Genomic DNA, 11,046 nt, shown 5'->3' on the forward strand with positions numbered 1-11,046 from the left:
ATATTGTGTCTGGAAGTTGTTCTAATAACGCTGCAAAGTTAAGCTTTTTTTTATGTTTCATTCAAAAAAATTCAGAGCAGTGAAGTTTAAAGTTGAGGAAAGTTTGAGAAAAAGCTGCAGTAGTTGTCTTCCACACATGTTTGACTTCAGTTCAGTTTGACTGAAAAAAGAGACTGAAATGAGATGACTAGACTGAGAATTTTCTCTTATTTGACAAAACAAATATTGATTTAATTTAGGGGCAGGGCAGACACACAAACTATTTTTTATCTGTGTTAATATAGCACCCTATGGCATTTGTGCTGCATTCATGTGCATTTCCTAGTGGGGAAATTTGACTTTCATGAAGTCAGAACAATAATATTGCAAGATAGGCATTGGCCTTGGCAGAGGTCGATTGGTGTTGTCTTAAAAGAACATCCCTTCAGCCACAATTGCCTACAGTGGTAAATTTGAGTACATTTATGCATTTCCTGCCTTTCTTTCTTCCCTGTGTCATACTTTTTCTTCAGCAAAATATCCAGTTTTGGACCATCAAGCATCAGCATGAGGCCCTGCTACTTGTTACCATCCCCAGTCCTAACCCTTCCCACTACCCATCCCTATGCCAAGCAGCTCAACTCACCTGGAAGCCAAGACAACGGCCATAGAAGCACCCCTTGTGCATGGATGCGTATTCACGGACAAAGCTCTCACTGAGGCCACTTTCGTCCTGGAAAAAAAGGTTGCCATGGCTGTTGTCATGTAGCATTCGCTGAGCCAAGTAGAGCAGGGCACGCAGCTGGCACAGAGCATTGCAGTAGGCCTCCATCTCCCCCGCGTTGTGCGCTACTCGAAAGAAGATGCTGCGGCGGTTGGCGGTGATGTAGCGCCCCTTCTGGATAATGTGGAGAATGCAGCAGCGCACTACCTAAAAAAAGGAAGAAGAATGATTCAATAAAAGGGGGAAAGTCTTCAAAAATGTGCAATGCTACGTTTTTCATAAGCCGAATTAGAATCAGCATAACAAGGTCAGTAAGGATGGATAGCAAGCAAATTATAAAAAATGGTTAAGATAATGACAGAATTTCTATTAAGAGTTTTGTTGTTTGCTTCTTTTTGTCTAGTTTCTCCTTTTTACTCGTTAACCTGAAATAAGGCATGATAACCACTCCACAGAAGTCTGTATTACTGCTGTGCGCATGCTTCATAAAAAATAATTTGAAAGATATCTGTTACGATAAGTATTCTTCTGATAATGAACATTTGGTTATTTCTTTTCTTTCTTTCTTTTTTTTAAATGGATATATAGCATTTTGCCTTATAACAAAGCAATTCATAGTTCTTTAATTGTGCAATCATTAAAAAGCCATGTCTTCTGGGTCTGCTTAAGTTGTAATTAAGATTAGGGTGGTGAGCTTGAAGGGGGGGAAAAACGATTGTAAGATAGCATGCTGGAGTGCAAGCATGTGAAAAGCTTGCTGCTTCACCAGGGTCTTACAGATTAGTACAACTAGCACTGTGGGAATGAGAAGGATTAGAAATGTGGAAATCGAGAGGCAAGAAAACAGAGCAGCATTCATTTGCTGCTCGGTTAGACTCATTCAGTTGTGGCGGGTTGCAGCCACTGAAGGTCATGATGTTTCATCAATATCTGTAGAAGATAAAGTACAGTGGGTACAGTATGGGTAGATATTTTGCAGCTGGAGGAATTTATCTAACCTGATTTGCAACATAAAATCAATCTGTAAAACAAATGGACTGACCTTGGAACAAAGCGATACCAAGGTAGAGAGAAGCTGGTGAGTAGTTTCTCACAGTGTGGAGAGAATATTGATAAGAATGTATTGCGGTATGGGAGCCTATTATTCTCAAAGCTGCAGTGAGTTGAACTGAGAACAGACACAGACTTGACTCATGCACACAAAACATCCCGCAGCCTACCTTCACCAGAGAGCGATAGCCATTGGCAGGTATGTGTGGGTCAAAGTCAAAGTGATGGTAAACTGCAGCAAAGCCGGAGATAACAGGCTCCAGGCTGCGTGCGTGCTCCTGGATCAGCTTCATGGTGTCCACCAGCCGCCGTGCCGCATCACCCTGCGACCCTTTGGCTCCTCCTGAGAAGAAGGTGGCATTCTCTTCGCACACACTGTACAGGGTCGCAAACACTGCTTTGGTGTCCATCACTAAGAGCAGTCAGAAAGAAAAGCAAGGCATAGGTTAAAAACCAACACAGAGCTCAGTTGTATTTAGGAAAGGGTGCATGTTTATAATAATATTTCATTATTATTAATGTGATTCATTATGTATTCTAGTGGGGAAATTCTCCAAGGCAGATTACTGACAGAGGGGCTTGCATGCCAATAACACCCACTGATCTCGCTATCAATTATACCACCTCGCTGACCCCCATGCATACTTAATTTGTAAAATTAAAAGATCTTTTTTTCAGCACTTGTCCAACTTGACTTTCAGCTGCTATCTGATCCTGCAAGCATAAAAAGGAGTACCCTGATCCCCATTCTGCACCACACCCACACTTGCTATTAGCATGTAGACACTGTAGAAGGTGGGATATCATTGGATATATCCTACATAATGTTCTCTTACTTCTATTAACTAATCCTCCATAGCCTGGCGTATAGAAGCTCATTGATTGAAACGTGTTAAGCAAGCCTTGAAATTAAATGATGTAAAGCTGGGCTAAGCAGCCAAAATCCACAGAGATCTAGGCAGACATGCATGGAACAGGAGGAGAAGGCAGAGGCCCTTTGCAAACGTCATGCTGCTGGGAACAAACACAGATTAGTCATACACTGACAAAAACACATAAACGCACTCACATAAGAGTCCCAAAGGGAGGTCTACAGCTGACAACACACAGCTGAGTCTGTCACGGGTGCCAATACCCCTGCCCTAATGCTGCATAACAACGATCTATGTCCCTGTTGGATTCTTACTGTTGGACTGAGCTCTTCTGTCAAGTCACCTGAGCCCTCCGTTTCCACAACACCTAAGCCTGGGAACTAGCTAGTACTTACTGTATAGGGTGACTGGCATGCTGAGAGACGGAGGGAAGAGGAGAAGGGCTGCAGACAGGGAATAAAACTAAAGTAACAGAGAAAGCAGTGCTTCCCTAATAGATGTGAAAGTGAGAATTATAGCGGAGAAGTGGAAAAATAATTTATTTGTTATGGATGGGTGTTAGCCAATTACCTGCAGAAGTGAAACACATTTATGGAGGGAGAAAAGATCATGATCAGCTCAAAATTACTTTTAATAGAAATACCACTGTGTTAAATCACCTTTAGTTAAACCATGCATGTCTAATGAGCATGACAGCAGCTGCCCTTGAAATCAGCATACACCCATCCTTTTTTATAACTTTACCCATACTTTTACTATTAAAACTTCAACCGAGGCCAGTACAATAAGGCATCAAACATCAAGTAAAAATAGCCCAGAGGTTTCTTTAAAGATCCCCAAAGCAGCATCTTGGGATGTGGAGTGGAGATTGCCTATGCATGCTAAAAAGAAGTGAACAGATTCTACAATAGTGAAATATTGTTTTGGGGGTCAAAGAAATAATGGAGCCCTTATCGCACAATTATTCTGCTATTCGCTGCCATTCAGGAAGAGTAATGGGAGAGGCAATTTCAGTTTGCTGGGGGGAATCACAACCCCGACATCTAGGAAGAGACATTTATCAACCAGACGACTTCGAGCACACACGCATATTGCATGAAAAATCTCTTCAGCAGTTGCCCGTCTTGTCTTTGCCTCTCACTCCAGTTCTACCAGACAAGACAAGACACCCTATAATAAGCACACTTTTTCATACTTGATTCCAATTTTCCACAGTAAAAAAGGTTATCATGAAGATTTCTTGCAAATTATTTTGGACTTGCCAAAACTAATCAGCATTCAGTACAGCATTTAGAACTACTACTGGGTTAGATAATGCTAAAAATGGATTTAGACACATAACCCAATCAATTAAGGCGTGCGTCCTGTTTCTTCCACTTGGCAATGGAAAACATGTATCATCTGAACACACCCAACTTTTAACCAAAATGTTACAAAGTTGGGCTTTGTTAGACATCAGAAATCAATGGCAACGTGGAAATTTGTAGTTACTTACAACTTATCAATGCTCCCAGTATTTATTTCTGTCACAAGCAAAATTGTTATAATTATCTACAAAAAGGATACTAAGTGTGTATGTGTGCTTGATGTTGCCATCAAGCTAATAGTTAATGCCCTATTAAATTTAGGGGGCATTCCCTGGCCCTGGGATACAGAGGCTGAAACAAATCTACCGAGCCAAATGAGTGGCATTGAAGTGGGAATTTGTTTTCATTACAACTTCAAATTATATGTATTCCCACAAAGTCTAAAACAGCCCGGGGCCTAATTTCACATCGATTCAACCATGTGAAAGGAACACTATTTGACATAAGCTCGTCCCATGACTTAAGGGAAAACTCCACACTAAAACAGAATTAACATTGTGCTAGTTAGCCTATATAAAAAACAATAATTTTGATCATGAAGGTTTGAATTTGTGATCTCTGGTGACACTTTGAGTTTGATTTGTTGACAGTTAATTAACATTAACACTATGGGCTGGGCTTGGGGAATGTTTATCAGATGACTGAGTGGAATTTCAATCTTACAGCTGTAAATGACAAATGTCCCCCTACTCCTGTAAAATCTCAGCTGGATCTGGCTACGTTCTAGTCGCAACAGAGGTGTAGAAGAAGATAATAGGGTTGGAGTTTTGCAGATATATTATGCAAACAATCATACAAATGAAGTTTGAAAATCAATGAAGGAAGCCTACAGTACTTGCCAATGACAAACAGACATATACAATCCTGGTTGCTTTATGTCCAGACATGGCAAGGAACCAGTGGATTACACACCAATTGTGAATGTTCTGAACCCTACAGCACAGGAAACAGTTACTTAATGTGCAAAAACTCAACTCGTTGCATCAGCATAAAAATGGAAACACCAAGAGACACGCACAAAGACCATCTATAAATACACATTCATCTGTCTGCATAAATACAAGCAGAAGTGTGGCCTCTGGGGACAGAATGACTGCTTTGGTCAAGCAGTCACCCAAATGCTATGCTGCAGGACCAGCTATAGCAATCAAACTATTTTGGGCGAGCAGCCAAAATTAAAATTACATTGCTTAATTAGAGCTGGGGGTACAACTCTCTCAGCTGGGCAAGCCAATAGGCCTTATGTTGACAGAGTAAGCTAGGCGTGAACTTTATGAACCCCTGGATCAGCATAAGCTGCTCTAAAACTTGCTTAATGATAATGACGCCTGTGCACATTACACCCCTGCCTCACTGCAGGGAGTATATCATATGCAAATACTATGCAAATGAAAGCAGTAATGTGAACCAGTACAATCTAATCAAGAGTTCAAACATGCCATGGCCCAGTGAAGACTTCACCTTTGTTTGACATTGATAATGCCTCAAAGAGAGAAACAATAAAACTGTCACTACACAAAACATTACTCACCTGCTTGCAGAATCACCTCTGCCTTTTGCGCGTCAGCAAATGTTCCACCTATCTACATCTAGTCAGCATCGCGCAACATGCATCAGCATCATCCCGTCCTGTGTTACTGACACAAGTGGTCACTGTAATCCCACTGCAACCATTAAGTTGCACCTGGTCTCTCCACATTAAAGATGGATGAGCATGGGCATTAATAAGTCATGTAAAACAACCAACACCAGCGACATTACAGACATATAATGACTCCTGCGGGGCCCACATGCAGTGTGAATTGAGTGTTTGTATAAAACTACCCACAGGCTGCTTCTGGCATAGCATATAGTTGATGCTATGGACTAATTATTGTAAAGCTGGAAGAGAAATAAGTAAAAGTGTTTACCAGCGTCTGAGTTCAAGGCTTTGTCCTTGTCTGTCTCCTCTCTTCCACGAAAGCAATGAGAGAATGGAAAAGAAGAAAGAGAGAATGAGAGAAAGAGAGGGAGGGATGGCAGAGAGGAAAGAGATAAGGTTTTCCGTTTGGTTTTGTTCTCTCTCTCTCTGTCTGTCACCCCTTCATCTTTATGATGCAGCTCTTCTCCTGTCAGCCTCTGTAGGTTAGACTGTCATAACCAATACTACTCAAAGGCAATGAGTAGTCCTTTTCTTTCCTCTCTGCTCGTCCCTCCCATGCCCCTTTAAAAGGGGGGTAAGGAAGGCTGCAAGGCACCCCCGTCCCAGTTAACTTTCTCCTTGTGACAGTGGGCTTTTTGCTATTGGCTGTACAGCTTGCAACTCCCTGTGACCTACAACCTAATTGGCAGATCACATACAGAGAGACATTGGCAGAAACACAACCATGACATTATGAGACGATAACTTTTCTTAAAGTGTTTTTGTTGCATCTTGAGTTTCATTCCAAATGTAATAAATTCACAAATCAAATGCAAACAGAAGAATTATCAATGCATCTATTCATTTAAAAGTTGATCAACTTATGGTTTTGCTGTTGATTGGAATATAATGAGTTCACTATTTATCAAAGCACACACAGGCAAAAATATTTACCAAACATAGAAATGGAAGAATGTCTTCACAAACGTCTGGAACCATAAAGCTGAGCATTAATAGAATTTCATTAGATTAAAAAAAATGTAGACAATCAATTGTTTGTCCGATCAACTAATAATTTTCTCACTTTTCACTTTGTTGACATTATTCCATCAAACGTTTAACCCACCTGGGTTCAAGTCCAGCACATTCAACTTGTAATAATATTGAGTAACTATCTTTTGGAAGTGCCTGTGTCTTTTAATCAATGTTTTAGGAACCCATTTGATCATTTTGATATTTGTTGTTCCGTATGTACCAACAAGCAATACTTGTTTGGCAATGAATGAAAAAACATGGACAACGTGTGCAAACCCAAAATAGAGGAATAAAATGTTATTCGGAGAATCTATTCCAGGGGGGAAACAGTCACTTCTTGACTGAGATTACAGATGACAGTCCCATAACTCAGAGAACTGAGACATGACCCCTCACCCACTCACAGAAATACAGATACACAAACACACCCAGGAACACAGAGATACAGAGAAAGTCTGTTTTGTCTTGTTGCTTGTTTATCTTTATCTTATCATTTCATTAACAACATTTTGTCACGGTAGGAAATGCACAAGTGTAAATTATGAAATGAATAATGCTATTCCTTCAGTTTCAGGGTCCTGGTATGATTAGCTGACACACCACCATGACAGACTGGGACACGTTACAGAACAGAACCTTCGTTGCAGTTATCAGTAACACGTGTACTTTCTCTACTGAGACAAATTAACACGTCTGCTGGTTAAACTGTACCTTATGGTCCTCAAAGGCAAGGGCAGGAAGGGAAAGGTGGGAGGTGGGCAGGAAAGTTCGTTGACGAAAGAATAAAATATTGCCCTTATTGTATGACTTGCATCTTCCTTTAATAAAACATACATTAAAAAAAACGTTTCTGGTGGTAAAAAGGCCTATTAGATGTAAGTTACATTGTGTTTATAAAGAAATCTGGTAAATTTTAGGCCATGACCCACAGGACAAGAGTCTGTTATGGATTTTTTTTTTAAAATGTCATCTACGTACATCCACACCAAAGATCAATGTTAAACTGAGCATTGTTGGCTTTTCTTGAATTTCTCATACCATGATATGCACTTATCTGTGTCAAACTTGTTTGTTAGTATGTACATTTAGATGCAGATCTTGACCAATCCTTGTTTTGTAAAATCAAGTCAAATTGGGTAAAAATTGTACTATAGCATTTTCTGCCATTACAAAAATATACTGAATCACTTATATGCAGTCCTGTTGGAGGTATATAGTCTCTGAAAGTGCTTTCTAAATGCTAACAATGCTTTGGATCAAACTTGTGCATCCTAGTACTTAATAGGCCTAGCACGATGACCACATTTTCTTGGATGAAATATTGTACCAGAAATAATTGTGATAAATGTTATTATTGTGGTTTAATTCAAGACCATTAAATGCCTTGAGATAATAATATTTTAGCATTATAATGCAAGTGCAAGCAATGCACAATTAACTTTTAATTGTGTCTGTGTGGAGGATCTGCATGAGCCCTGCTGAGGTGAAACTCCGACACAGAGAGACAGAGAGCTTAGGTGCTGTGAAAAGTGGAAAGTCTTTTAATGGAAGTGAAAATCCTGCAGTTTTTATGTCATGTTGGCTAAAATGTCGGTGACATTATTATGTAAAAAAAAAAAGCATACAAACACAGCGGACAATATTGTATGATATACGGACATGACCTCAATAACTTTTGCTGAGCTCAATAAGTCAATAGTGTAATTATTGTGACAGGCCTAGAACCTTGATGGTCTTTGGGCTCCTGATGGGTTTAGTGCAAACACAGACACTGATACAATTCCATTCTCTCTTTCTGAAGTTCCTACTACTTTCCATTGCATTATTTAGTATAAATACAAAAGGCTGAGTCGTTTATTGTTTTGTCACTTCTGCTATAAAGTACAAGGTCTGTACAAAGACACACAATCAATCAGTTGTTCTTGTTTGAAAGAAAACCGTTCTCGTTTACACTAGAAATTAGAGCCGGGCTGGACCCTTCCACACAGAAATCTATGAGCTGCTCTAAATGTCTAGTTCAATGTCAAGCTTCTTCTTAATGTCAGTATTATTAATTATGCGGATATTGTCTAGGTGGTCTGTAATTCATTGCTCTCTTGTGTTTGTCTTTCTTTTTCAAGCCTTAAAAGACACATACAAGATGTGGAAAGTCTAAGTGAATGTAAGAATATGAAAGAAGTGGCTGTACCTTCAAGTGGAACTCACTGTAACAATACAATGTTGTCAAGTGTTGAGACCAGACAGTGTTAAAAAGGTAAAAAATTCCATTATTTGGCCTTTTATGTATTTCTCCCACAAGATATGGTATCTGGAGAGTCTTTTAGGATCTTGGCCAGCTATGGCATACCCTACAAAATGTTGTGGCTATAGGAAACAGGCTTTAAAAATAGCAAACTGAGGAGTCCAGGGGCAAGAGGAAGCGCCAACAGCAGGGGCTCTTTTGTGTCGTGTTTAGGAGGCTTTGACCCTTCTCCCAGACAGACCACCTTCAAACACACAAGGCCAAACTGAACAACAGGAAACTAGCAACAATGAGCCTCCACACACCCCCCAAAGGGGACGCATAAGGCTTCCCTTCAGTTTTATAATGCAGCGTGTTAAATTATATTGAAAATTATAAATCTGATCTTCAGATCTGATGAAAACTGAACGTGACGCAACAAATAAGATTAGGTAAAAACTCCTCTAATCTCATTATACAGGACTAAGTCTATTATAAACGCACCATTCATAAATACGCTAGGTTTTTTTTTAAATATTACTTCAATAAAGACAGACATTGTATGGCATATTGTTAGGCTCCTGAACATGCTAAGGAAGCTTTTTGAAAGTAGTGATGGTTTGGTTGGATTGTTCCAGTTACAGTGAGACAGTGTTTCCTATTTAATAGGATAATAGGGCAACAGAGGGAGTTTGTTTAGTCATAACAGCACTCACACAGCCTGCAGGCAAGCAGCATCCTGTAAAGTCTGCTACCTTCTTTCACAGGCAAAAAAAAAAAAAAAAAAAAAAAAAAATATCAAACTCACCACTAACAAAGCAATTCAAAATATTAATAAAACAGTATTTATCAAAATAAGAAAACATGGTATATTTATATATATGTAGTATATTTCTATAGATATATGATATGTGTTATTATAATGTATATGCTGTAGAAAGAAGGTTTATATACAACATATGTATTGGTATGTGTTAGTAGATTTTGTAATGATGTATACATATATGTAGAAATGTGTGTAATATGGATTAATATGTGAATAATTGTAATAATTTGTTTTGTTTTATTTTTTATTTTTTTTATGTTTTGTGTTTTTAACTGTATATTTGATACTGTTGGACCCCAGGAAGAATAGCTGTGGCTTTGCTGCAGCTAATGGGGATCTTAATAATAAACTAAAAAAAACTAAAAAAAAAAAAACAGGCTGCCCATTCGTCACCATGTGTTTCCCTGCTTTCATGTCACACAGGCAGAACTGTGACCCTACCAATTCTGCCAATCGATTTATGCTCGGAGGGATTATTCATGTTACACGCCATCCCTCACCTTCCCCTCTTGTTTATGTTTGGAGTACCTGTTCAGGTGGGTCCTGTCAGTGTCAGCGGCTGAAACTAGAGGTACAGAACGTGAAAAGGTGAATACAAATACAGCATGGAGCCATGTATTTGTAGTTAAAGTCTACTACCACAGCAGCGAAGACATTACAAACTCACTGCTACAACTAACGGTACACACAGCGTTACAGCGATGCTTGTAACTATGGACATGACAGCGAAGGAAGTTGACAGGGCAGCGTTTTGTAAACGGTCTACACACAGATTTTTTCAGTGCCGACTCGTTTTGATGCCATACAGCATTCACAGGACCTAAGCAGCTGAGAGAGACCCAGCGGCTTAAATCCTAGTTGTTCATTCCGGCTTTCCGAGGCCAGCTAACATCAATGCTAACGCAGGCTAGCGGGAAGTAACGGCCGAGGAGCGTCAAAAGAGGGGACGTTAATAAAAGGGAAAAGCGACAGGGGGATGTGACGAGGGTGCACAAACTCACCCACTGGACCCTCTTTGTGTTTGGACGAGCGTCTTCCATTCACACCCTTCTCGTATCTGCTACTCCCACCACTCTTCTTGTTCGACGCCATCTTCGCCCACTCTGTTTACGCACCGCCCCTCACATCTCCCCTACTTACCTGCCTGCGAACGCCGCGGTCCCGCCCACGACAAAAAATGTCAGCCAATGAGTAACTGCGCCCCGGCTCAGCAGCCAATCATGACGCTCTGAAATCAATAAGTGCCCGCCCACAGATTCCGCCCCGTTGCTTTGTTGTACAATTTTTGCAAGTAAACGTGACGTCAGCCAGCCCATTCAGAACAGGTTTAGAGGGGCATTAATACCTGTTT

At 40.1% G+C, this 11,046-nt stretch overlaps 1 protein-coding gene across 2 annotated transcripts in view; it reads right to left on the bottom strand.

Moving 5' to 3' along the window:
- Window positions 1–10,787, bottom strand: part of lipeb (lipase, hormone-sensitive b) — a 31,744-nt gene extending 20,957 nt beyond the window's left edge. Inside the window, exons 1-3 of one of the 2 annotated variants that reach the window (XM_059338809.1) lie at window positions 10,697–10,787; window positions 1,924–2,165; window positions 626–910 (exon numbers count right to left, since the gene is read on the bottom strand). In XM_059338809.1, coding sequence (XP_059194792.1) covers window positions 626–910; window positions 1,924–2,165; window positions 10,697–10,787 — 618 coding nt within the window. Of the gene's footprint in view, window positions 1–625; window positions 911–1,923; window positions 2,166–5,902; window positions 6,002–10,696 lie in introns of those variants that run through there. The other variant, XM_059338810.1, reaches the window with a different exon arrangement.
- Between the last annotated feature and the right edge of the window lie 259 nt (window positions 10,788–11,046).

Source organism: Centropristis striata, chromosome 8 (assembly GCF_030273125.1).
Source record: "Centropristis striata isolate RG_2023a ecotype Rhode Island chromosome 8, C.striata_1.0, whole genome shotgun sequence".
Lineage (NCBI taxonomy): Eukaryota > Metazoa > Chordata > Actinopteri > Perciformes > Serranidae > Centropristis > Centropristis striata.